The sequence below is a fragment of the Eumetopias jubatus genome, unplaced genomic scaffold (genome assembly GCF_037043125.1).
Source record: "Eumetopias jubatus isolate StellerSeaLion01/CBP00866 unplaced genomic scaffold, mEumJub1_p1.0 scaffold_2, whole genome shotgun sequence".
NCBI lineage: Eukaryota > Metazoa > Chordata > Mammalia > Carnivora > Otariidae > Eumetopias > Eumetopias jubatus.
The window spans coordinates 164,513,746-164,539,113 of NW_028274808.1; the positions used below are offsets into that span (position 1 = coordinate 164,513,746).

Here is a 25,368-nt window from a genome sequence, read left to right on the forward strand (position 1 = left end):
AAATATCTGTAACCTTTTTACCCCCATCCAGTTCCTTTAAGTGATTTGAGTAGATAAGGTAGCAACAGTTACCTTATGCTCATGTACAAACACTGTTACTTCTGCCTTGAATTGTTTGCCCGGAGACAAATACTCTCAAGTAACTCCGTGGTTTTTACTTGCCATTCACCCCTGAATCTGGTCAATTCTAGGTGGTTGTGGGGTGATCAAAGAGACAGCCAAAGACCCCAACTCCGGGTGGCTTCAGTGGGAAGCAGGGATTGAGGAAGGCATAAAGGCAGAAGATGGCTGGGCAGAGACAGCCTGCTTCTACCACCACCAGCCACCACCACTGTCTTCCCCTGTACAGTTGTTCAAGCTGCCAGAGGCTTCTGGTTGCCATAGCAACTGTTGGGCTCGGCTGCAAACTCAAAGCAGAGCCTCTGAAGTTAGGTACCAAACACGGAGCTCAACAAACGGGAAGGCAACCGGGGAGGGAGCAGAGAGCAAGGATTACCCATGTAATAGGTCTCCAACTCCTATGGCTAAGAGGACCATTTTAAAATAGATTTTTTGTTTATGTTTCTGTAAAATGCGATAGTTCTTGCAGGGCACTATTCATGAGCATCCTTTGGTGCCCTGAGAGAGGAGACTGCCAATCCTTTCACTCGTAAAGGCAGCGAAAGGGGGGTTGGAAACGTGATTACCAGGAATGCACCGAGCCCGCTCATTCATTCATACAATTAGATATTCAGCCTCTCCTGAGAGCTCATTTGTGCCGGGCACTGTGCCAGGTGCTGGGACTGCAAAGCGAAATGAGACACCGCCCAGCACTCAAAATTAACAACGATAATTAACAAACATTAGCAGAACCTTCGTGAGCCTGGGGAAAACCGATTAGGTACTGTAAGCTTGCCACGGGTCTCTCTGGGAAGGCAGATTCAGAATTCAAACGCGGGAGAGAAAGAGGCAGTGGCCCCCGAAATAGTGTCAGGCAGGAGGGTAGGCCAGGGGGAAGAGGGAGGCTTCTTCCCCTAGGGAGGGAATCTGTCGAGGCCACTCAAACGTTTCTCCGAGGCTGAGAGAGAGGGAGGTTTGTTTTTCTTTTGGAAAGACGGAGCCCTTTTCCCTACTGGGCTCGATTTCTAGTAGGAGAAGCCCCGCCTCTTTGGGCCTTAGATTGGCCCAACTCTTTTTCAGATAATTTATGCCAGCATCCTCTGGGTCTGATTGGCTCCCCGGCTCAATTCCGCTGGGAGTCGCATCCTACCTGGTTGGGAGGTGTACTGCCTTACCACTCTCCCCCGCTGTACTCTCCTGGCTGCTGCCGAGGTGAGAGAAAAAGTCCTAGCTTGGAGAACTGAGAGGAAAAAGCGATCCTGATGGGTTCTTGGAAAGCTTTTCTCTTCTCCCCTTTTCTTCTGTGGAGTCAAAGTGGAGTGGTGAGGCTGATGTTCTTGTTACTGACCCTGCATCTGGGAAACTGGTGAGTAAATTTAAGGACTTAAAACTATTCTTTGGGATCAACCCCCTTCCACCTCATTTCTTTTTTTTTTTTGAAAACCATTCCAAGTTAAGTAAGTGGCATTTCTCTGGGCACAAGCGAGATATTTTACCATCATTTTATTTTCTGATCAGATACACTTATTTTCAGATAGGATGAGACGAGCCTATGTGTGAAAGCATGGAAGGCAGTTCAGTTTTGGATTTGTTTTGTTTTGTTTGGTTTTGTTTTGGCTTGTTTGACTTGGTACAGTAGAAACTAGTAAAGGTTCAGTTCCTGGGAGACGGAGTAAAAATGATTTTGCTACTAAATTTAGTGATGAATGTCACTGATGAACTTTCTGGATAATTCTGAATTTTAAAGAGAAAGTTATTTTAGAAACTTGTTACACAACATGGTATGTATGATGATTTTCTATAAACAAATATTGCTTTTTCTCTTATCTTTTTTTCTTTTTGCTATTCCGGAAAAACCCAAAGTTACATATGGAGAGAGATTATAAATATGGCTTAAAAATCAGGGTTTAGAGGGTGTTATATTTAAGTTAGAGATAACCATGTATATTTTATTGAGCTATCTGAATAATTTTTATTTTAATTGGTTATCTACAAGGAAGTAAAAAATTGTATGGATATGAATGTGTGTGTGTGTGTGTGTGTGTGACAAAGATAGACAGAGAGACATTAGCAACCCCAAGCCTCCAATCTAACAGGAACAGGATTTGGGCTCCTTGGGCTGTAATATTTTCCAATAAAACTTTCAGATCGTCTGACAGAAAAATAAAATGCTCAGGTATTGTACCTGGATATAAGAGTAGTGGCTGAATGGAGTTAACATATATTAAGACATAGACACTATTAAGGTCTTGGACATACTATTCATATCATGTAACTGTGTTTTATATAAATGCATATTTAACATTATATTATTGTATTATGTGATCTTGTTTAGAACTCGAGTAAAATGCAATCACTATGCAGATGGAAACATGTCTTTATCACTACTTGCATCAATACTAAAAAAAATGATGATGATGACTCTATATAGCTAGAGTGAATATTTTTGTCATTACCAGCAGATAGAACAACTATATTTTCTCTCCAGAAACAGAGAATGGATTAAGCTATGCTGAGCAGTATTTGACTGGCCAGAAAATGTTTGACATATGATTTTTTTTAAAGTATCACAGTTTTAGTTTATTTACCCTTTCCCCTTAGAAACTTAAAATTCGTTCTGCATGGGCACAAACATACTACTGACTAATTATTTCCTGTATGTAAGTTGTATCATAATCACTTATTTCTTTGAATATATTGTAAAATTATAGGAGATATTTTGGTTGATCATGTATCAGTGTTTTCATGCATCTTCATAATATTACAAATGAATCTGTATTCTAATAAGTAAAAACAGATTTACCCAGTGGTTTTCTGAAGTAACAACCTGTATGCTCCTTTGCCAATTATAAGAGCAAGTTTCCCTTGGAACCTAATAGACAAGCTGATTGATGAAATATCTAAAACAAAACATCTAAAGAGATAGTAAAGAAATCATATCTTTTGTTTTTGAGTCTATTTACATTATAATTATCATAATTGGCTCCAGAACTCTCTTCAAGTTGCTCAGAGTTAAAGAGTTATGTAGTATAGTAGACAGAGATGGGTTCTGGAAGTCTAGAGACATGATCTATGTCAAGAGTCCTTACCCTCTTTGAACAGTTAATTCATCTAGGAAATGAAGGGCAGTAGGAGATCACTTATGATTTCTACAAGTTTTCATATTCAGTATGTTTTAGATTTGAACTGAAACATAAAACAAGTCAATCGTTGCTCTATTGGCTTTTCTTTGCAGTTTTCAAGAGTGAAATTCTAATTGGAATTCCAGGTACTTTTTTTTTTTTTTACCATATGTAAGAGTGAGTGAGGGAGAAGTGTTATGCAGTTAAAATAGACAAGTAATTCATTTTATCATAATAGTATAGATAATTTGGATTATTCTGGCCAAACAATAAAAGAATATTAAAAAATAAAGCTATATGTTGCCATTATAATTAGCTGTCAGGGCCTCTATGATGACAGTTTATGTTTTTACTTTAAAGTAGCTACAGTTGTGGTGAAGTTTTCACCCTTTTAATATTTAGCTGGAGATAATGGGTGTCAACATGTATAAACCAGTTACATTCATATTTCCTTCTCCCTTTCTCCTTCTTTTGAGGGACGTTTCTTTTAAAACTAATCACAAATGGTTCTGTTTATAAGAATTTTGTTGTCTTATGCTGGTTTCTAAAATAAATCTTCGAAGTCACCTATTTGGGGATTTACCAAACTGGAAGTTGTTATTTCTTATATTTAATCAGAGACAATAGCTTGTTTCCTCATTAGTTTCCATCAAATGCATAAAGGAGAGACACTATTGATTTTTATATTGCTGAACTATGAAAGCTTATCCTATTGTTGTAACTAAAAGCTGTAGCCAAGGTTCCTGTGTTTCGTTCTCTGTGAAGCTCTATGGCATCTTGACAAGTTGGTTAAAATCTCTTAAGCTTGATTTGACTTATTTATAATGTTGAAAAAAATCTAACTATAATCAGGCTTTTAAGAAGAGTGGAAAGAAGTGTTTGGAGGTTTTAGTTGTTCTAAAAAGTATTTATGATAAGCTTTGACTAAGAAGTTATATTTTGAGAGAGCCCAGGGAAAATAACTTGTTTTTTTTTCCCCAAACAATTTCATGAGTCAATAATCATACAATTTAGCAGTCAGTTGCCAAAATGAAAATATTCAAATACACTTCCTTTATAAAATATATTATTTTCAAGTAATTTCAGTATTTTGTGGAGGTGGTAGTGATTGGTTTTTCTTTAGGCATTTAGATTTTTTACTTAATTTTCTGATAAAATACTGATGCAAACTTGAGGACAAAATTACTGAGTAATGATGTTCCATGATAATAAAATGTTCAAAGAAGGACCGAGAGACAAAATGCTTTTGAAACTAAAATGCAAATACTGTAATAGATCAATCCCCTATGTAGAGTCTTTTAGGTATATCCTTCTATTTTGTTCCATTATATACTATGGGACATACTTTTGCCTAAGCAACAAAAGGAAATGTTTGACTTTTCATTCAATCATTAAATAGGCTAATCTAATATTTTATAGTTATATAAAGGTGATTAAAATTTGTCTAAGAAAGTATTAATGAAGGCAGGGTCCCAAAGGAGAGGAGACAAGGCAGGGTGGAAAAGTGGGGGAAAAAAAGCTCTTGAGATATTATCAAAATATGATAAATGACTGCCACGAGGGAAAGAAGAAAAGTGTGCATAAATTAAATGTATGGGCCTCAGGGGAATAATTCACATATACACAAGGTACCAATTGAGAATCCTAGACTTGGTCATGAGAATGTAAATTCTAGTTTTAGCTCCACCATTTCCCACTAGGGTAATTTCAGGAAAATCTTTGAGGCAAAGAGTCCTCATTTGTGAAAGTGGAAATGAAATTCTCCTTTCCAGCTTGTTTCAAGACCAAGAGAGAAAATTTGTGCAAAATACATAGCACTTAAAATTTTAACTGAAAAGATATAACAACAGATATTCTGAGAATTACAGGGATTCTAGTATTATATATACTGGTTAAAGTTGTCTCGAGTGCAGTGAAGTCCTTGAACCCTTACGTATTATTAGATATGTTTTGGGTTCTGGAGAGATCATTCATTCTTTTATTCAACAAATATTTCTTGAATGCCTGTTATGTGCCATGCACAGTACAACATGCTGGGTTTACAGTGGCGAATAGACTGGACATGAGTATTACCTATATGCAGTTTACACTCACTGCTAAGGCCTAGATTTATGGTATTAATCAAAGCAAAACATCTTGTAGTCACAATAAGGAAACATACATTCAGAACTCCCAGGATGAACAGAACAGTCTGCTGTTAGAACAGATCTCAATCAAGGAAAGAAAATTAGAGAGCCATGAGATTTCTCATCACAATACCAGAAGACTATGGGGGAAATGTCTCCAATATTATAAAAACAAATGTTTGGCCTAGAACATTACAACTTAGCCAAGTAACCAATCAAGTATGAAGGGATAATAATGCCTAGATACTGTTCTTCTCCCCATTTTGCAGATGGGAAAACTGGGGCACAGCAATTTTTAGGAACTTGCTAAACATCTTCTTGCTGATAAATGCTGAATCCAAGACTCAAGTCCATGTGTTCTATGCCCAGAGCCTGCATTCTTAACCACCACACTTCTCAGATTACAAATGCAGTGTAAGTCAAAGCAAATAACATGACTATGGATGAGTAGGGGGGAAAAGGAAAAGAGGGATGGAAGAAATGAGGAAAGGAAAGAAAAGAACAGACAATGCAATTGATAGAAACAGAGGAGGTATAAAAATCTACTGTGTACCTATCACATAATCTGGAATATTATGTGCAGTGCTAGATTAATTATTTTAGGAAAAACTTTAACAAAGTGGAGCCCTTGATCTAGAAAAAAATATCATAGGATAAAGAGTTAAAAGCAAGAATTTGGAATTCAGTTAAGGTTTTTTGAGGACTCAGATAGCAACTTATTTCTAAGGATGCTATATTACACATAGGTATAGCAGCCAAACCATAACCAAGTAGTGAAAGCTACGTGAAGGCAGATTTTCTTTCGAAAGGCCTCTAACAAAATAATGGATGCCTTATCACTAGACTTCTTCAAGCAGATGCTTGTTAGAGTTCTTGTACTCTGTGGGAGGCAGATGAAATTTATGTCTCTTTCTATTTTTAAGTATCTCAGAATCTAATTCTATTTGTAGTAAAATAGTTTAACCAACTGAAGCCTCATGTTTCAGGAAATAGTCTTAGCTATTAATTCACTCTAAACATTTATTGAGCATTAGCATTCATACAACAAATATTTACTCAGTGCCTACTGTGTGTTAAGCAGAGTTCTAGCAACTGGAGATGCAGTGGTAAGTAAGACAGAATCCTTGCCCTCATAGTGTTTGTATCCTGTATAGAGGGCATGTATGTAATAGAAAAATGCTAGATGTGCAGGACAAAGAAGGCAGAGTCCCTGTCGCCAGTGACCCTGTACTCTAGTAGTTTACGTTGATGATAAAATGCTGTATTTGCTATTCAGAATTCTAGAATTCTAGCTACAGTGGGGACACCAAGGGAACTGGCATCAGTTGCAACTCTGGGGAAAGACTGAATGTTCTCACTGCCATGGACCAGTATTAGTGAAGGAGAGAGAGAGAGAGAGAGAGACAGAGAGGTAACATTACTAGTCTGTGGCCAGTGGTATGGTCTCACAGTTTAGTAGGCCTTTTGAAATTGAAGACTGTATTCCTGTATCTTCTGGGAGACCCTTTACTCTGGTCATCTAACCTGTGGCATTAAAATAGCAACATCCTGTTATAACCTGTATCATTTAGTTTAATAGTGAACTTCTGAACTGTAGGAATCCTTTTCTCCCAGATACAATGTATTTGGAGATTTAAAATTTCTCCTTATTTTTAGACAAATACATTGAGTAACAGATACATTGAGTAACCCAGTAGTAGAGATCACGCTAGGCATTAAGGACAGAGAAGTAAAGTTGACAAAGACCCTCCACTCTAACCTGCAGCTACATGAGCATTTCAGAAAGTCTATGATGAGAATATAGTTAGCCTAATATAAATAGTTTAATATTGGTGTGATCAGGGTGTGATTTGGTTCTCCCGGTAGCTTTAAGACTGCTAGAATCAAGGATTCTGGACAAGTTAATATTTGAGTAGAGTGAATATTTGAGTAGATTTCTAGGACTGTTACTTGTACAGTTTGTGAATTGCTTAAATGCAGGGACATTGCTCACCTCTCACTCATCCTAGATATGTATAACTATCAGAATAATCTTCCAACACATGAAGAAGAGTGTTTTGAGTAAAGATTGCCTTTTCCACAAAATAGCCATATGGACTAGAACAAAGTAACCATATTGGCTAGATTAAATTTAAGTGTTAGACATGTATGTTCTATAAACTAATTTGTGTTTCTGGGCAGGTGGCTTATGAGTGTATGTTTGTGTTGTCATTTCCTTAGTAAGAGTTCTTTTTGAAAAACCTTCAAACTGTCACACCTGGAATGACTAGAAAGATGGTCTTGCTGCTTTTGTTCCATGCATTTGTATTCTCTCCTTTTTGAGTGGGTCTGAAGGTACCCTTGTGTCAATGAAAATATTTTAATCTCTCATTTTGTGATCCCAAGACTTAGGAAAAAAAGGTATATTTTTCTGCATTCAGAGGAACTAATTGCCATTTCTTTCTTTGGTTTAATTTTAAGATCTTTTAATATGTTTTCTAATTTAATAAACCTCCTCTTTGCAAAATTTTTTAGCAGACTTACAGAATTTATCTGATGCATAAGAGCATTGAAGGCTCAGAGAATGTGAATGTCATAAAGAATTATATTGCTTCTAAGACTAATTTATGTTCTGTCAGGATCTATGTATATAAGTTGGAACAATAGAGAATGTTTTTTATTTTAATATACTTTCAACCCAATGGTCATTTTTAATAGACTTAATGAAAATTGTCGTTTATTTCACCTCCTCTAAAAAATCTGTTTTCTTTTTATTCTGGCAGGGCAAATTTCATCTAACAATTCTCTTTTTTAATGATTTCTTATAAACTCCCATATTGATTCTTCTACTTAGTTATGATGATTTTAATGTCTTGCATCTGAATTATGGGATTCTGATTAAAACTTCATTAAATCTATAAGCTAATTTAGGGATAATATATTAACATTGTTGTTTTATAGCCAAAATGTTTACTTTGCCCTTATTTTTTTTCTTTTTATATTCTTCATTTTTTTTGTTTTTTTCCCATAAGACTTATATCTTCCCTATTACATTTCCTCTTAATAATTTTGTAAGTCATACTGTTATTATGAAAGAAATATTTTTGTTTTTATTTATGAGGGGTTAGTGCTAGTATCAGAAAGATGCTTTGTTTTTTTAAATTAATTTTATATTACATTAGCTACAATGATAAATTCTCCTATTAAGGCAAATAGTTATAGTTTTTAGCTGTTTATTTTCTTGATTCACTGTAGTTTTACCTGCAAATAGCAAGATAAGATCTAATATTCTTTCCATTTATTCAGTGAATATTTTTATTGGACACCTACCATGTGTTAAGCATTGGGCTATGTGCCAATGATACCACATTGAAAACCTTAACCCTTACCTTCAATGAGCGTAGATAAGGTCATAAATAAATAAGGTAGTTAATTAAGATGCAATGTGATCAATTTTATAGGAGTTAAGCCCTGGACATTTTGGAAACACAAAGTGGAACACACTTTATATTCTAGGCGAGGCTCCCTTCTCCTTCCTCAAATTTCCTAAGTATTCTTCTCTATGTGTGTTAAGTGATGGATCCCATATTCCACTGTGCTAAAAAAAAAATGATCATCGAATTGAGTGGACTATCATTTCACCTCTTTAAAACTCTGAAAGTTCAGATCTATAACCTGTAATGCTTTTACTTCTTTTGCTTCCCTACTAACTTTTCCAAATAATAAAGATGATTCAGGGCTACAGTTGTAGAAAGGAGCTTTGTACAAAAGAGTTTAGCAGCTAGAATATAAAGGAAAAAAGAAAACAAGAAAATTCGCGTTTTATTTTTTACTTTACTTTTCTCGTCTTAATTTCAGATCTAAAATCAATGGCTGTATCTACTCTTTAAAAGCTAGCTCCTGTAGGCTTTGGCATTAGGATATCTTCTACTCTGAAACATTAGAACAGGTATGTTTCTTTCCTGGAACTTGTCACTTGACTTATGCTTATAGAAACATATCTGATGTTTATAAAGGAACACTAATCTGTAATGAGCAACAGCTCAGATGAGGCCTGGCTTTGGAGTTTCATCTCCATCGTCTAAACAGATTAATGGAAGAATTGTCCCCAGGTGTCAGAACCAGGACATTACAGTCACCTTTATATGAACTATATAAAGGATGACTATATAATTTATCATCCAAATTAGGCCATTTCGTGAGTGAAAGACGGTGCTTTTATTATTCTAGGACAACAGGTGTAAACCAAAGCCATCCTGCGCAAACCCTGATGAATGTTTAGCCTTTTTATGAAAGACAGTTTATATTAATTGATTGACTTGCTATAGGCTTATATTATTTTTCTCTAGCTATAAAGATGAATACTCTTTATAATTGTATGGTATAACATACCTTGTTTTACTTAGCCTGTCTTAGTTATCACTAGTTCAAAACTTTTGCTTGTTTTATTAAGAACAGTAATATGCTCATTAAAGCACTTTTTCACATGCAATAACTCATACAAACAGATTGATTTGTATCATGTGTTAAAATAGCTTAGACAAAAAAAGACAAACCGACACTGATGTAGTTGACTCAAAATTTTTCGTTAGTAAATAATTAGCGCTGTCAATTAAAAAATGTGAGAAGCAGAAGCCTTGGAGATGCAGATGCCAAGATGAGATTAGACATGGAAGAGATTTTTGAGAGAATTGCCTGTCTGAGATAAAAAGGAGAAGTGGAAGCAAGCTGAGGGGGCCTCTGACATAATGGAGGTCTGACACCTCCACGGTGGTTGGTGGGGCGGGCTGGGGGAGGGGAGAAGGAAGTTTGTGTCAAAAGAGTCTCAGACTATGGAGCGCTTGGAGTCAAGTTTCGACCAGGCCAGTGAGAGTTGTCTAACATGAGTTGCCCTTTAGAGGAGCCCCTCGTTCTGCAGGAATGGGTGTGTACTAGGACTGCCTCTATGTTGTTATTGCTGGAAGACACCCAGGGAAGTTTGGGTCTGGTGCAGATGTAGGTCTGGTTCGGAGGGCTGGCAGCTGGGGTGTCAGTCAACTCTGTTCCCGTGGAAGAGCCGAGCAGCAAATTTTCAGGGCTGCCACTGTCGTTTCCTTGGCAGAGCGTAAAGCTCTACTTCTCTCTGTAAAAGGCTCTGTTTAATTATTTAATTTTTTGATTAGAAATTTATTTCAAAACACTATCTGATTTATAGGAAAAGGCAGCTCATTTTTAGGTAGGCATTAATGACAAATGTATTTATATTACAAAATTCTATAGAAAGACAGTAGCGTACTATTAATATACAAACAAAATTCAATTTTCTACAGCTCTGCTAGGTGTAGAATCCTTAGTGTACTCATTATGCCGCTTTCCCGTTAAACCTTCAGCCATTTTATATGTAGGTTTTGGTAAAACAAATTGTTATATGCTATTTTTTCATATAACATTAGAATATGGAAGTAATTTTCTATTTTTGTAGACTATTCACAAAATCAGTCAAATGGATACATCCATGACACCATAGTGTTACATAATTACTTACTTAAACATACTCATAGTATTTAAAATTTGTGCTATCATAGATAATACTATGATAAACATCTTTTCGTATGATAGTCTTCTATATCATTTGTTTAAATAGTTTTCTCCATTATTAGAAAATAAGGTCATTTAAATCAGGAATACAACTTTGTCTTTGCATTTTCAGAAGTTAGCACCTTTGCACTACATGATATTTCCTCTATAAATGAATTAAAGCATTGGATTGGAAGTGAAGCACACATGGTAGAAAGTCTTTTCATCAGAGAATGTGCGTGTGATTCCCTGAAATTATTATTCTAATCTTTTGGAAATCAAGGATGGAGATTAGCATCCTATCCATGCACAATCCAAATGTACTAATTACCTACCATGAGTGTTGCTGCATTCTTATGAATTAGAAAACTCACAGTCCAATCACCCTGGATTTTTTAATAAAGATAAAATGAGATGATGTTATGGAACCTTCCAAAAAAAAAAAGTGAGAGAAAATAGCCTTCAAATTAAGTTAATCTTCCTGGTTTTATTATTTAATAGGGTATGTCCTGGAAACTCTATAATAATCTATTTTTTCTCATCTGTAAAGTAGAAATATCAATATTTATTTCATGAAATTACTCTGGATTAAATGACATAAAGTGTGGAAAGAATGTAGCACACAATTCCTGAAACATGGTAAGAACTTAATGCTGCCCTCTAGGCACTCAGTGGTTGTTAGTAACAATAAAAACATCAATCTTTAAAATAACAGTTACTGGGGGCGGAGCAAGATGGTGGAGGAGTAGGAGACCTGGATTTCATCTGGTCTCAGGAATTCAGCTGAATAGGGATCAAACCATTCTCAACACCTACAAACTCAACAGGAGATCGAAGAAAAGAATAGCAACAACTCTGAACAGAAAAGCGACCACTTTCTGGAAGGTAGGACGTGCGGAGAAGTGAATCTGAGGCGATATTTGGGAGGATAGACGGTGGGGGAGGGGGCCTCCGTCGGCCGCTTCTGGCAAGTGATAGAGCCGCGGAGCACATAATCGGGACTTTTAGAAGTCGGCTCCGTTGAGGGACGTCGCTCCAGTGGCTAAGCGGGGGGTGGAACCCTCGTGGGACAGTGTGGTCTCAGGACCCTCAGGGTCACAGAAAGACCGGGGGTGCCTGAGTGCGGCAGAGCTCCCAGGTATTGGAGCGGGGAAGCCAGCTGCAGAGACGGAGCTGAGGAGCGGGCTCTCAGCTCGGGGTTGCCATAAACTGTGATCGGCGACATAGTCGGGCCACTGCTCCTCCAGCAGGGACCCAACAAGCGGCAGATCTGGGGAGACTCCCCTCCCTCCCTCCGGAGTAGCGGCGCAGGAGCGCACCGCAGGGATCTGCTGGGTTTGGAGACTCCACACGGGGTCGGGTGCCAGAGATAACAACGCTCAGTCACAGGCCAGGTGAGCACCGAGTGCGGCCGGAGACCGGGGAGACGGGAGTGATTGACTGCCTTTCTCTGGGGGTGCACTGAGGAGCGGGGCCCTGAGTTCTCGGCTCCTCCTGGGCAGAGATTGGGAGGCCACCATTTTCACTCTTGTCCTCCAAAGCTGTACGGAAAGCTTGCAAGGCAAAAGCTTCCGAGAGCAAACCCGAGCTGATTACTTAGACGGGGACCGGCAAGGGCGGGGCAATTCTGCCTCCACAAAGACATTAGGGAACCACGGCAACAGGCCCCTCCCCCAGAAGTTCAGCACGAACAGCCAGCCAAGACCAAGTTTACCCATCAATGAGACCAGGAGAACTCCAGCGCTAGGGGAATACTGCACATAGAATTCATGGGTTTTTTACCATGATTCATTAGTCTTACAAAGTTAATTTTTTTAACTGTTTTTTTTTTAATTTTTCTTTTTCCCTTTTCCAACCAACACCTTATCAATCCCTTTTTAAAAAAAAAATTTATTTTTCATTTTTAGAGTCATATTCTATCCCTTCATAGTAGTTACCTTTATTTTTGGCATATATATATAAGTTGTTCTCTCTTTAAAATTTTGAGGCACAGTTTCTTCTAACATATCAAAATATACCCTAAATCTCTAGTGTATGGCTTTTTTCCAGTCTCCTGCCTGATCAATTCTCTCCCCTTTTTTTTCTTTCTTTCCTTCCTTTTTTTTAAATCCTCCTCTTTATTTTTTTCAAACACCTTCTGATCAAATCCTTTTTTAAAATTTTTTATAATTTTCATTTTTACAATCATATTCCATCCCTTCATCGTATCAACCCTTATTCTATACATATATAAGTCTTTCTTTCTTTAAAATTTTAGGAGGCACTCTCTTCTAAGAGACCAAAATATACCCAAAATCTAGTGTGGGGCACTGATCTATGCACCAGCCTGATCATATTTGATCATATTCTTTTTTTTTTGTTTTGTTCTGTTTTTGTTTGTTTTTATCTTTTTCTTTTTCTTTCTCTTCTTCTTCTCTTCCTTTTTTCTTTCTTTCCCTTTCTTTTCCCCTGGTTTCAGGTCTTTTCTGATTTGTTTAGAGTATATTTTCTGGGGACATTGTTAACCTGTTAGCATTTTGTTCTCTCATTCATCTATTCTCCTCTGGACAAAATGACAAGATGAAAAAAATCACCTCAACAAAAAGAATAAGAGGTAATACCGTCAGCCAGAGACCTACTCAATATGGACATTAGTGTGATGTCAGACCTAGAGTTCAGAATCATGACTTTAAAGATACTAGCTGGACTTGAAAAAAGCATGGAAGTTATTAGAGAAACCCTTTCTGGAGAAATAAAAGAACTAAAATCTAACCAAGTTGAAATCAAAAAGGCTATTAATGAGGTGCAATCCAAAATGGGGGCACTAACTGCTAGGATAAATGAGGCAGAAGAGAGAATCAGTGATATAGAAGACCAAATGAAGGAAAATAAAGAAGCTGAGAAAAAGAGAGATAAATAACTACTGGATCACGAGTGCAGAATTTGAGAGATAAGCTTTATGATCAGACGAAACAACATTAGAATAATTGGGATCCCAGAAGAAGAAGAAAGAGAGAGAGGGGCAGAAGGTATATTAGAGCAAATTATAGCAGAGAACCTCCCTACTGTGGGGAAAGAAACAGGCATCAAAATCCAGAAGGCACAGAGAACCCCTCTCAAAATCAATAAAAATAGGTGAACACCCCGACATCTAATAGTAAAACTTACGAGTTGCAGAGACAAAGAGAAAATCTTGAAAGCAGCTCGGGAGAAGAGATATGTAACCTATAATGGTAGAAACATTAGATTGGCAACAGACCTATTCACAGAGACCTGGCAGGTCAGAAAGGACTGGCATGATATATTCAGAGCACTAAATGAGAAAAATATGCAGCCAAGAATACTATATCCAGCTAGGCTGTCATTGAAAATAGAAGGAGAGATAAAAAGCTTCCAGGACAAACAAAAATTAAAGGAATTTGCAAACATGAAACCAGCCCTCCAAGAAATATTGAAAGGGGTCCTCTAAGCAAAGAGAGAGCCTAAAAGCAGCATAGACCAGAAAGGAACACTGACAATATACAGAAACAGTCACCTTACAGGCAATACAATGGCACTAAATTCTTATCTTTCAATAGTTACCCTGAATGTAAATGGGCTAAATACCCCAATCAAAAGACACAGGCTATCAGATTGGATTAAAAAACAAGACCCATCAATATGCTGTCTGCAAGAGACTCATTTCAGACCCAAAGACACCCCCAGATTGAAAGTGAGGGGGTGGAAAACCATTTACCATGCTAATGGACACCAACAGAAAGCTGGGGTGGCAATCCTTATATCAGACAAATTAGATTTTAAAACAAAGACTGTAATAAGAGATGAGGAAGGATACTATATCCTACTGAAAGGGTCTATCCAACAAGAAGATCTAACAATTGAAACTATGTAACCCCCTAACATGGGAGCAGGCAATTATATAAGGCAATTAATAACGAAAGCAAAGAAACACATTGACAACAATACAATAGTGAGGGACTTTAACACCTCCCTCACTGAAATGGACAGATCATCTAAGCAAAAGATCAACAAGGAAATAAAGACTTTAAATGATGCACTGGACCAAATGGACTTCACAGAAATATTCAGAACATTCCATCCCAAAGCAACAGAATACACATACTTCTCTAGTGCCCATGGAACATTCTCCAGAATAGATCACATCCTAGGTCACAAATCAGGTCTCAACCAGTACCAAAAGATTGGGATTATTCCCTGCATATTTTCAGACCACAGTGCTTTGAAACTAGAACTGAATCACAAGAGGAAAGTCAGAAAGAACTCAAATACATGGAGGCTAAAGAGCATCCTACTAAAGAATGAATGGGTCAACCAGGAAATTAAAGAAGTATTTAAAAAATTCATGGAAACCAATGAAAATGAAAACACAACTGTTCAAAATCTTTGGGATACAGCAAAGGCAGTCCTAAGAAGAAAGTATATAGCAATAAAGCCTTTCTCAAAAAACAAGAAAGGTCTCAAATACACAACCTAACTCTACACCTAAAGGAGCTAGAGAAAAAAGAGCAAATAAAGCCTAAACCCAGCAAGAGAAGAGAAATAATAAAGATCAGAGCAGAAATCAATGAAATAGAAACCAAAAGAACAGTAGAACAGATCAATGAAACTAGGAGCTGGTTCTTTGAAAGAATTAATAAAATTGACAAACCCCTGGCCAGACTGATCAAAAAGAAAAGAGAAATGACCCAAATCAACAAAATCATGAATGAAAGAGGAGAGATCACAACCAACACCAAAGAAATACAAACAATTATAAGAACATATTATGAGCAACTGTATGCCAGCAAATTAGATAACCTGGAAGAAATGGATGCATTCCTAGAGATGTATCAACTACCAAAATTGAACCAGGAAGAAATAGAAAACATGAACAGACGTATAATCACTAAGGAAATTGAATCAGTCATCAAAAATCTCCCAAGAAACAAGAGCCCAGGGCCAGATGGCTTCCCAGGGCAATTCTCTCAAACATTGAAAGAAGAATTAATACCTATTCTGAAACTGTTCCAAAAAATAGAAATGGAAGGAAAACTTCCAAACTCATTTTATGAGGCCACCATTACCTTGATCCCAAAGCCAGACAAAGACCCCATCAAAAAGGAGAATTACAGACCAATATCCTTGATGAACACGGATGCAAAAATTCTCACCAAAATACTAGCCAATATGATTCAACAGTACATTAAAAGGATTATTCACCACGACCAAGTGGGATTTATCCCTGGGCTAATAGTTTGGTTCAACACCTGCAAATCAATCAACGTGATACAATACATTAACAAAAGAAAGAACAAGAATCATAGGATCCTCTCAATAGATGTAGAAAAAGCATTTGACAAAGTACAGCATCCTTTCTTGATCAAAACTCTTCAGAGTATAGTGATAGAGGGTACATACCTCAGTATCATAAAACCCATCTATGAAAAACCTACAGCGAATATCATTCTCAATGGGGAAAAGCTGAGAGCTTTTCCCCTAAGATCAGGAACGCGGCAGGGATGTCCACTCTCACTACTGCTATTCAACATATATTAGAAGTCCTAGCCACAGCAATCAGACAACAAAAAGAAATCAAAGGCATCCAAATCGGCAAAGAGGAAGTCAAACTCTCCCTCTTTGCAGATGATATGATACTTTATGTGGAAAACCCAAAAGACTCCACCCCAAAACTACTAGAACTCATACAGAAATTCAGTAAAGTGGCAAGATATAAAATCAATGCACAGAAATCAGTGGCATTCCTATACACCAACAACAAGGCAGAAGAGAGAGAAATTAAGGAGTCGATCCCATTTACAATTGCACCCAAAACCATAAGATACCTAGCAATAAATCTAACCAAAGAGGCAAAGGATCTGTACTCAGAAAACTATAAAATACTCATGAAAGAAATTGAGGAAGACACAAAGAAATGGAAAAATGTTCCATGCTCATGGATTGGAAGAACAAACAGTGTGAAGATGTCAATGCTACCTAGAGCAATCTACACATTCAATGCAATCCCCATCAAAATACCAAACACTTTTTTCAAAGAAATGGAACAAATAATCCTAAAATTTGTATGGAACCAGAAGAGACCCCGAATAGCCAGAGGAATGTTGAAAAGAAAAGCAAAGCTGGTGGCATCACAATTCCGGACTTCCAACTCTATTACAAAGCCGTCATCATCAAGACAGTATGGTACTGGCACAAAAACAGACACATAGATCAATGGAACAGAATCGAGAGCCCAGAAATGGACCCTCAACTCTATGGTCAAGTCATCTTTGAGATAGCAGGAAAGAATGTCCAGTGGAAAAAAGACAGTCTCTTCAACAAATGGTGTTGGGAAAATTGGACAGCCACATGCAGAAGAATGAAACTGGACCATTTCCTTACACCACACACAAAAATAGACTCCAAATGGTTGAAAGACCTAAATGTGAGACAGGAGTCCATTCAAATCCTAAAGGAGAACACAGGCAACAACCTCTTCAACCTCAGCCACAGCAACTTCTTCCTAGAAATATCACCAAAGGAGGGAAGTAAGGGCAAAAATGAACTCTTGGGACTTCATCAAGATAAAAAGCTTTTGCACAGCAAAAGGAACAGTCAACAAAACCAAAAGACAACCGACAGAATGGGAGAAAATATTTGCAAATGACATATCAGATAAAGGGCTAGTATCCAAAATCTATAAAGAACTGATCAATCTCAACACCCAAAGAATAAATAATCCAATCAAGAAATGGGCAGAATACATGAACGGACATTTTTCCAAAGAAGACATCCAAATGGCCAACAGACACATGAAAAAGTGCTCAACATCGCTCGGCATCAGGGAAATCCAAATCAAAACCTCAAACAGATACCACCTCACACCAATCAGAATGGCTAAAATGAACAAGTCAGGAAATGACAGATGTTAGCGGGGATGCAGAGAAAGGGGAACCCTCCTACACTGTTGGTCGGAATGCAAGCTGGTGCAACCACTCTGGAAAACAGTATGGAGGTTCCTCAAAAAGTTGAAAATAGAGCTACCATATGATCCAGCAATTGTACTACTGGGTTTTTACCCCAAAGATACAAATATAGGGACCTGAAGGGGTACGTGCACCCCAATGTTTATAGCAGCAATGTCCACAATAGCCAAACTGTGGAAAGAGCCAAGATGTCCATTGACAGATGAATGGATAAAGAAGATGTGATATATATACACAATGGAATATTATGCAGCCATCAAAAGGAATGAGATCTTGCCATTTGCAACGACATGGATGGAACTGGAGGGTGTTATGCTGAGTGAAATAAGTCGATCATAGAAAGATATGTATCATATGACCTCACTGATATGAGGAATTCTTAATCTCAGGAAACAAACTGAAGGTTGCTGGAGTAGGGGTGGGGTGGGAGGGATGGGGTGGCTGGGTGATAGACATTGGGGAGGGTATGTGCTATGGTGAGCGCTGTGAATTGTGCAAGACTGTTGAATCACAGATCTGTACCTCTAAAACCAATAATGCAATATATGTTAAGAAAAAAAAAGAAGATAGTAGGAGTTGAAGAATGAAGGGGGGTAAATCGGAGGGGGAGATGAACCATGAGAGATGATGGACTCTGAAAAACAAACTGAGGGTTCTAGAGGGGAGGGGGGTGGGGGGATGGGTTAGCCTGGTGATGGGTATTAAAGAGGGCACGTCTGCGTGGAGCACTGGGTGTTATGCACAAACAATGAATCATGGAACACTATATCAAAAACTAATGATGTAATGTATGGTGATTAACATCACAATAAAAAATTAAAAAAATAATAAATAAAATAACAGTTACTAAAATTATATACTTAGGGGTGTAAATGTATTTCCATTAATTATAAAATTATACTCATCCAAATTATTTAAAAGAAGTGCTTGAGCACGAGTCAAGAAAATCTCAGTGTTACCTAAGAAAATCATACTCCTTTCCCCCAAATGAATGGTCACTCAATGTATATAAAGATTACAAAAATCCCCCAGCCTGTGAAGATATTGAGACATCAGATAAACTATATGAACTATTTTTAAAATTATGACAAGTACTTTTTAATCACCAAAATAATATCAATAAGAAGATCTTAATGTAATTAAAGAATATTCTGAAAGTAATTTAGAAAGCTTGGAGGGAAGATGTAGAAAAATTAACTGTAATGAAATTTCCCTTCTATTATTGCCAAAAATGAGGACAATTAGCTTTGTGATAGCACTGAGATTCTCATGTTACTTCTGAGCTAGCTGGGAAAATGGGAATATAATTCACTATGAGCATGTGCTTTTGGATTATCAGGATGTTGCTACTGTTAAAAAATAGCAAAAGCTTTTTATTTTTTTTTTTCCTGGAGACTTCCATTTAACTACAATCATGTTTCAAAGAAAGATCAACTGCTTATATGTGCAGTGGTCTGCCTCTAACCACCAGATGTTTCATTCTATAAAACTGGGATTTAAAGTTAAATGGATGCTCTAAAATTTGGGTTGTTGCCAGTATCTTAGCAATTCTAATTAGATAAGATAACTTACCTGGAGGACACACCAGCAGGGATCCTTAATACTTCAGTATTTTCAGTGCTTTAGTTTATGAATGAATGTGTGTGTGTGTGTGTAGGTATATATTTTATTGAAGGAAATAAGAAATTATATTAAATAAATCATATAACTATATTTCTGTAGTATATACTTTTTGAAGTTAAAGACAGCAGAACAATTAATATAAATAAGCTCTTCATTAAAAACCTGTTAACTAAATGTACCATAAGTGTTCACATATGAATTTAAGTTGTGTACTGTGGTAGTAAACTACTCCCAAATCTCAGTGGCTTATGACACTAAATGTTGATTTCTCACTCAGGCTACATGGCCATTGTAGGTCAGCTGTGGCTCTGTCCATGTTGTCTTCACTCTAGGAATGAAGTAATGGTGTAGCCTCCAGGTATGGCTCATCTTTTGGTAGAAGGACAAGAGAGATATGGTGAACTGTGCACTGACATTAAATCTTCTGCTAGGTAGTGGTGCATGTCACTTATATTCCCTTAGCCAAAGCAAATCACAAGGCCACATGCGAGTTCAATAGATCAGGAAAGTATCATCCTCCTGTAAGGAAGGAGCATTTCAGGTCACATGACCAAGTTAGATGTCAATGGAGTGAAAAGTATAATTCTCTGGCAGGAAGGAGAGAAATATTGAGAACAATAGCCCACCTTATTATCTGCCGATAGTAACTATCAATAGAATTACTATGGAGAGGAAATGAGGTAGCAGATACCAAAAAGGTTAAGTTTTAATTTATAATGTTAATTTGTACTCATTAAGGATAAAAAGGGTGGATGTTAACTACACTTATTGTGGTAATAATTTTGCTATATATATATATCAAATTATTCTGTTATACATTTTAAATTTGTAGTATAATATATGTCAATTATATCTCAATAAAACTGGAAATCTTTTTAAAAGATTTATTTATTTTAGAGAGAGAGAGAGAGAGTGCATGCGAGTGGGGGGAGGGGCAGAAGGAGAGGGAGAAAATCCTTAAGCAGACTCCTCTCTAAGCTGAGAGCCTGAAGCAAGGCTCCATCTCAGGACTCTGAGATCGTGACCTGAGTCAAAATCAAGAGTGCGCCGCTTTACTGACTGAGCTACCCAGGGGGCCCTGGAAAAAAATTTTAAGAAGGATAAAGACAGTGAGGGCTGCATTAGCTAAGATGTTTTATGTCCAAAGCAAAAGAAATCTAAAAGGATACCGTAGAAAAATCAACTCAAGATATTGAATTAAATTTGCATGTTTACTGCTAGAGGGATGACTATCTCTGAAACATATGGAAATAACTCATGTATTTTCGATTTATCTGACTTCACCAATGTAAGTATTTAGTCTTTGGACCTTTTTTTCACTGCAGGACTGAGATTTACTAGAGTAGGTGTTGAGTCTAAAGAAGATCATACTCATTTGAAGACGGCATTCTTTATGAGTAATGAAGAGAAGAGTAGTCTGTTACTTTTGATGAACTATAGATGAATATCTATATTGCTGCATTTTCTACCATGGTGCAGAATTAAGCTGAATCCATGGGCTTGTTAAACCCAGGGGTATAGTGAGAAGCATTAACTGGAGAGTTAGGACTTGATTCTCAGCTTTGCTAATAAGTGAGTTTGTGCATTGGCTAGTTCCCTACTGTCTTCAGTTTTCTCATTTATAAAATAAAGGCAGTGGTGTTATTTGATTTCTAAAGTCTCACTTCTAGTCATAAAACTTGATAGTCATACCCCCCTCCATATATGTGGCAGGTGAGTCACCCATTCATGATTTGATGACAAGACAATCTCTGACAAAGTTCTTGGAATATGATGCCTGTGTTCTTCTGAATTGAAAGGAAGAAACATAGATGTGTTCAATACTTTTTCCTTTACTCTTCTTTTCTACACATGCATTTTTAAATATCTCACCAGTTATTACAATTTTTCCTGTATTTATTTACCTTTTAATTTTGTATTTTTGGGTATGGTGGTTTAGAGTCACCATGTACAGTTGTGCAGAGTGTGTACTGCACAAATCTATGACCACCGTTCACATTTTCAGTGCCTAATCTCTACGACATTTAATGACAGCTGTGGTGGCCAAGGTTTAATTTATTATTTCAATATTATGTGTTATGTTTCTTGTACTGAAGTCTTAATTTTTGAGTATTATTATATCAGGATGGTTCATATGAGGAAAGCATTAGCCTTACTGAATGTAAAATATTATTAATGCATTTTCCTCTCTTACTATTTCCTAACAAAATTATAATAATTGTGATTATATTAAACTGTGTTTTTCAATACAGAATTTGGTTGAACTTTCTCTCATTCAAATGTTTTTGAATTATTTAGTGTTGATAAAGTGGATGACGAAGATGATGAGGATTTAACAGTGAACAAAACCTGGGTCTTGGCACCAAAGATTCATGAAGGAGATATAACACAAATTCTCAACTCATTGCTTCAAGGCTATGATAATAAACTTCGCCCAGATATAGGAGGTAAGTTTGAGTTATCTGTTTGGGATTTTGGTGACTATGGAAACCTTATTTACTGATGTTATTTTAATCATATAGCTCATATTCCTTGCGTATCTGCTGTATGTCAGAGACTGCTAGGTTTGATAATTATTAGTTAAACTGGCACTGTTGAGAAATTCACAGTCTGACGTGGGAAGAAAGGCATATAAATATTTTTGATGTAATTATTTTACAACTGCTACAATAAAGGGTACAATAGCAAAGTTTTGATAAAACTGCCTGAAAAGCTAAGAGGTATTTCATAAAAGAGAATATTTGAAAGGTAAGTAGGGTGCTAATTTTGTACCAATGCAGCACTGTTTTAATTAATTATAAGCCGGTAATGGTGTTGGTAATCCTACTTTGTTTTTCTTAGTCATTTGCATTTATGTATAAGTTTTATAATAATTAACTTCTAAGTCCCCCCCAATGACTTATTAAAAACAAACAAAAATTATAAACCAGCCAGCATTTTCATTGGGATTGCATTAAATCTATGGTCACTATGGGGAAATTGAAATCATTACCATACTGAATTTTTACTATCCTAAATTCATGAGCATCATGTATTTCTTTATTTATATATGTATTTTTATTGTTTCCTATGAAGAAGTGTTGAATATATTTTACTAGATTTAATTCTATGTATTTGGAATTTTTGTTGCAAGTGTAAATAGATTTTTAAAAATTTATTTTCTAATTTTATATTAGCAGTATATAGAAAAAAGTTATTTTGCATATTTATTTTGTCCACAGGAGCCTTGTGAAATTTTAATTACTTACTGTTTTATTCTTCTAGATTCTCTACAAAGATAATGACTTACAAATAATGACTACATTGCAAATAGTATCTATTTGCAAATAAAGAATATTTTACTTTATTTCCAAAATTATACTTTTTTCATGCCATGTTGCATTGGCTAAGACTAGAGTAAATTTTGGATAGTTTTGGTCTGTTCCTAATATCAGGGAGAGCAATTCATGTTTCACTATTAGGTATGATTGCTGTAGGCTTCTTTTTTTAAGACATTCTTTGTAAATCCTTTCTCTTATTTTGCCAGAGTTCTTTTTTCCTCCTTAATATTTCAAATAATTTGTGTACATCTATTGAAATAATCATATGGATTAGTATATTGCCCTTTATTCTACTTACCATTTATTCTATAAGTAACTGTCTGATTTTTAAACCTTAAACCAAATTTTCATATCTGGAATAAATGGCACTTAGTTGTGATATGGTAACTTTAAAAAATATCACTAGATTCAGTTTTATATTTTGTTTTGGAATTTTACATCTATGTTCATAAAGGACATTAGCCATTTATTTTACTTCCTGTAATGTCTCTTTCAGTTTTGGAACCAAGATCATGCTAAGGTCTACAAATGAGTTCTGTTTTCCCTCACTTTTCATCTTTGAAAGAGTTTATCTAAAATGGATGCTATTTCTTCCTTAAATATTTGGGAAAATTATTTGGTGAAGTCATGCTGGCCTAGAGTTTAATTTGGGGAAGAATTTTTTAACAATTCAATTACTTTAATAGTCATTTTTAGTAAGCTGAACCTCTTACGGAATAGAAATTTTCAAATTTACTAGTGTTAAATTGTTTCATAATAACTTTTGTGATATTTTTAATGTTTCTAGGATCTGAGTTTTTTTCCCCTTTATCATTTCTGATATTAGTAATCTGTTCTTTTATTTATGAATCAATCTTGAAAGACTTTTTCAATTCTATTAGTATTGTCATAAAATCAAAATTTGGCTTTGTCAATTTTCTCTGTTGAAAAATTTTCTTCTTTACTTTTATTTAAGACTTATTTATTTGAGAGAGAGTGAGAGAAAGTGCGAGCGTATGTGCAGGGGGAGGAACAGAGGGAGGGAAAGAGAGAGAATCCACAAACTGACTATGGAGTGTGGGAGCCCAGCAGGGAGGCTCAATCCCAAGACCCTGGGATAATGACCTGAGCGGAAACCAAGAATTGGCCGCTTAACCGACTTAGCGGCCTGGGGGCTCTGAAAAATTTTCTTAAATTTCATTGTTTTATAACATTTGGCTTATTATGTTAATCTAATTTCCTCATATGTAATTTGCTGTTTTCTCAGATTGCTTTAATTATTTAATTTTAAGGTAAAACTTAGACTTAATAAAATAGCATCCATACGTGGAATTTCCACAAACCCTTTAACCGTAATGTTAACATTTTATATAACCATAGAAATCCTAACCTAAGTCAAGAAAACAATATCAAGAACTAATCTAACTAATTAACTAATCTACAAACCTTATTTAGATTATGGCATGTGCCTCACTAATGTCTTTTTATTTGTTTCGGAACTACAACGAGGATCCCACAATGCATTTTGTTCTCATGTCTCTTTATTTTCCTCCAATCTGATATAATTTTTATTTTTCTGTATGTTTCATAAACTTGATAACCTTAAAAAGTACTGGCCAGTGGAATGTCTGTCAGTTTGTCTGATATTTTCATTATTCCACTGAGTTGATACATTTTTGCTAAGGATAACACGGAAGTGATGTTGTGCCCTTTCAGTGTGTTCTATCAGGAGGTACATGATGTTAGTATATCCTATTGCTGGTGATATTAATTTTAACACTTGGTTTAGTGTGGTTTCTTCTAGGTTTCTCCACTGTAAAGTTATTATTTTTTCCCTTCTAGATTAATACATATGTTGTGAGGAGGTACTGTCAGGAGGACAGTCAACTATGTAAAAATGTCTCAGCACGTTTGTCCATTAAGCTAGTATCCATCAATGATTCTTATCTGTTACAGTATTTATTACTGTTCTGTGTGCCAAATGGTGACTCATTATTATCATCACTCCTTCTATGCATATTATTTGTAATTCTACTATAAGGAGGAGCTGAGGCTTATCCTCCATTTATTTATCTATTCATTTATACTCAGTGTAGACTTATACATATGTTTTATTTTATAGCTTATAACCCATTATTATCATTATTTTGTTGCTCAAAATAAATTTGGCACTGGGACTTCCTATAGTTTGGCTTCTGTGTCCTTTCATACATCACCATCATTTTCTGATCACATCCTTACTTTTTAGTACATAAGATATTCCTGGCTCATCTTGATCCAAGCAATAAAATTCACCATTTCTCCAAGGTATTTAGAAATCAAGATCAGGGCAGTAGATATATTCATTAATATTGGGTGTTATTGCTTCTGAACCATTTCAGTGAGCAGAAGTAGAAAATACATGTTCTACAAACACATTCACGGGCATCTATATTTCTATATCTGTCCCTTTTTACATGTATTATAAACCGTGAGTTCATACTGACAGTTCTGCTTCCGAACTAAACACCATGGGGTTCGTTCTAGTGTTTCCTCTTTCCTTATTTGTAATTCCTTTTTCCAACAGTGAGACACCTGGCTCTGATTTATCCATAGTATATTT

General features: G+C 36.2%; 1 protein-coding gene across 1 annotated transcript in view; it reads left to right on the top strand.

Moving 5' to 3' along the window:
* Positions 1-1,361: 1,361 nt before the first annotated feature.
* The window catches only part of GABRG1 (gamma-aminobutyric acid type A receptor subunit gamma1), an 80,446-nt gene continuing 56,439 nt past the window's right edge, over positions 1,362-25,368 (top strand). Inside the window, exons 1-2 of the mRNA XM_028092548.2 lie at positions 1,362-1,465; positions 21,766-21,914. Of these exons, the coding sequence (XP_027948349.1) occupies positions 1,362-1,465; positions 21,766-21,914 (253 nt within the window). The remainder of the gene's footprint in view (positions 1,466-21,765; positions 21,915-25,368) is intronic.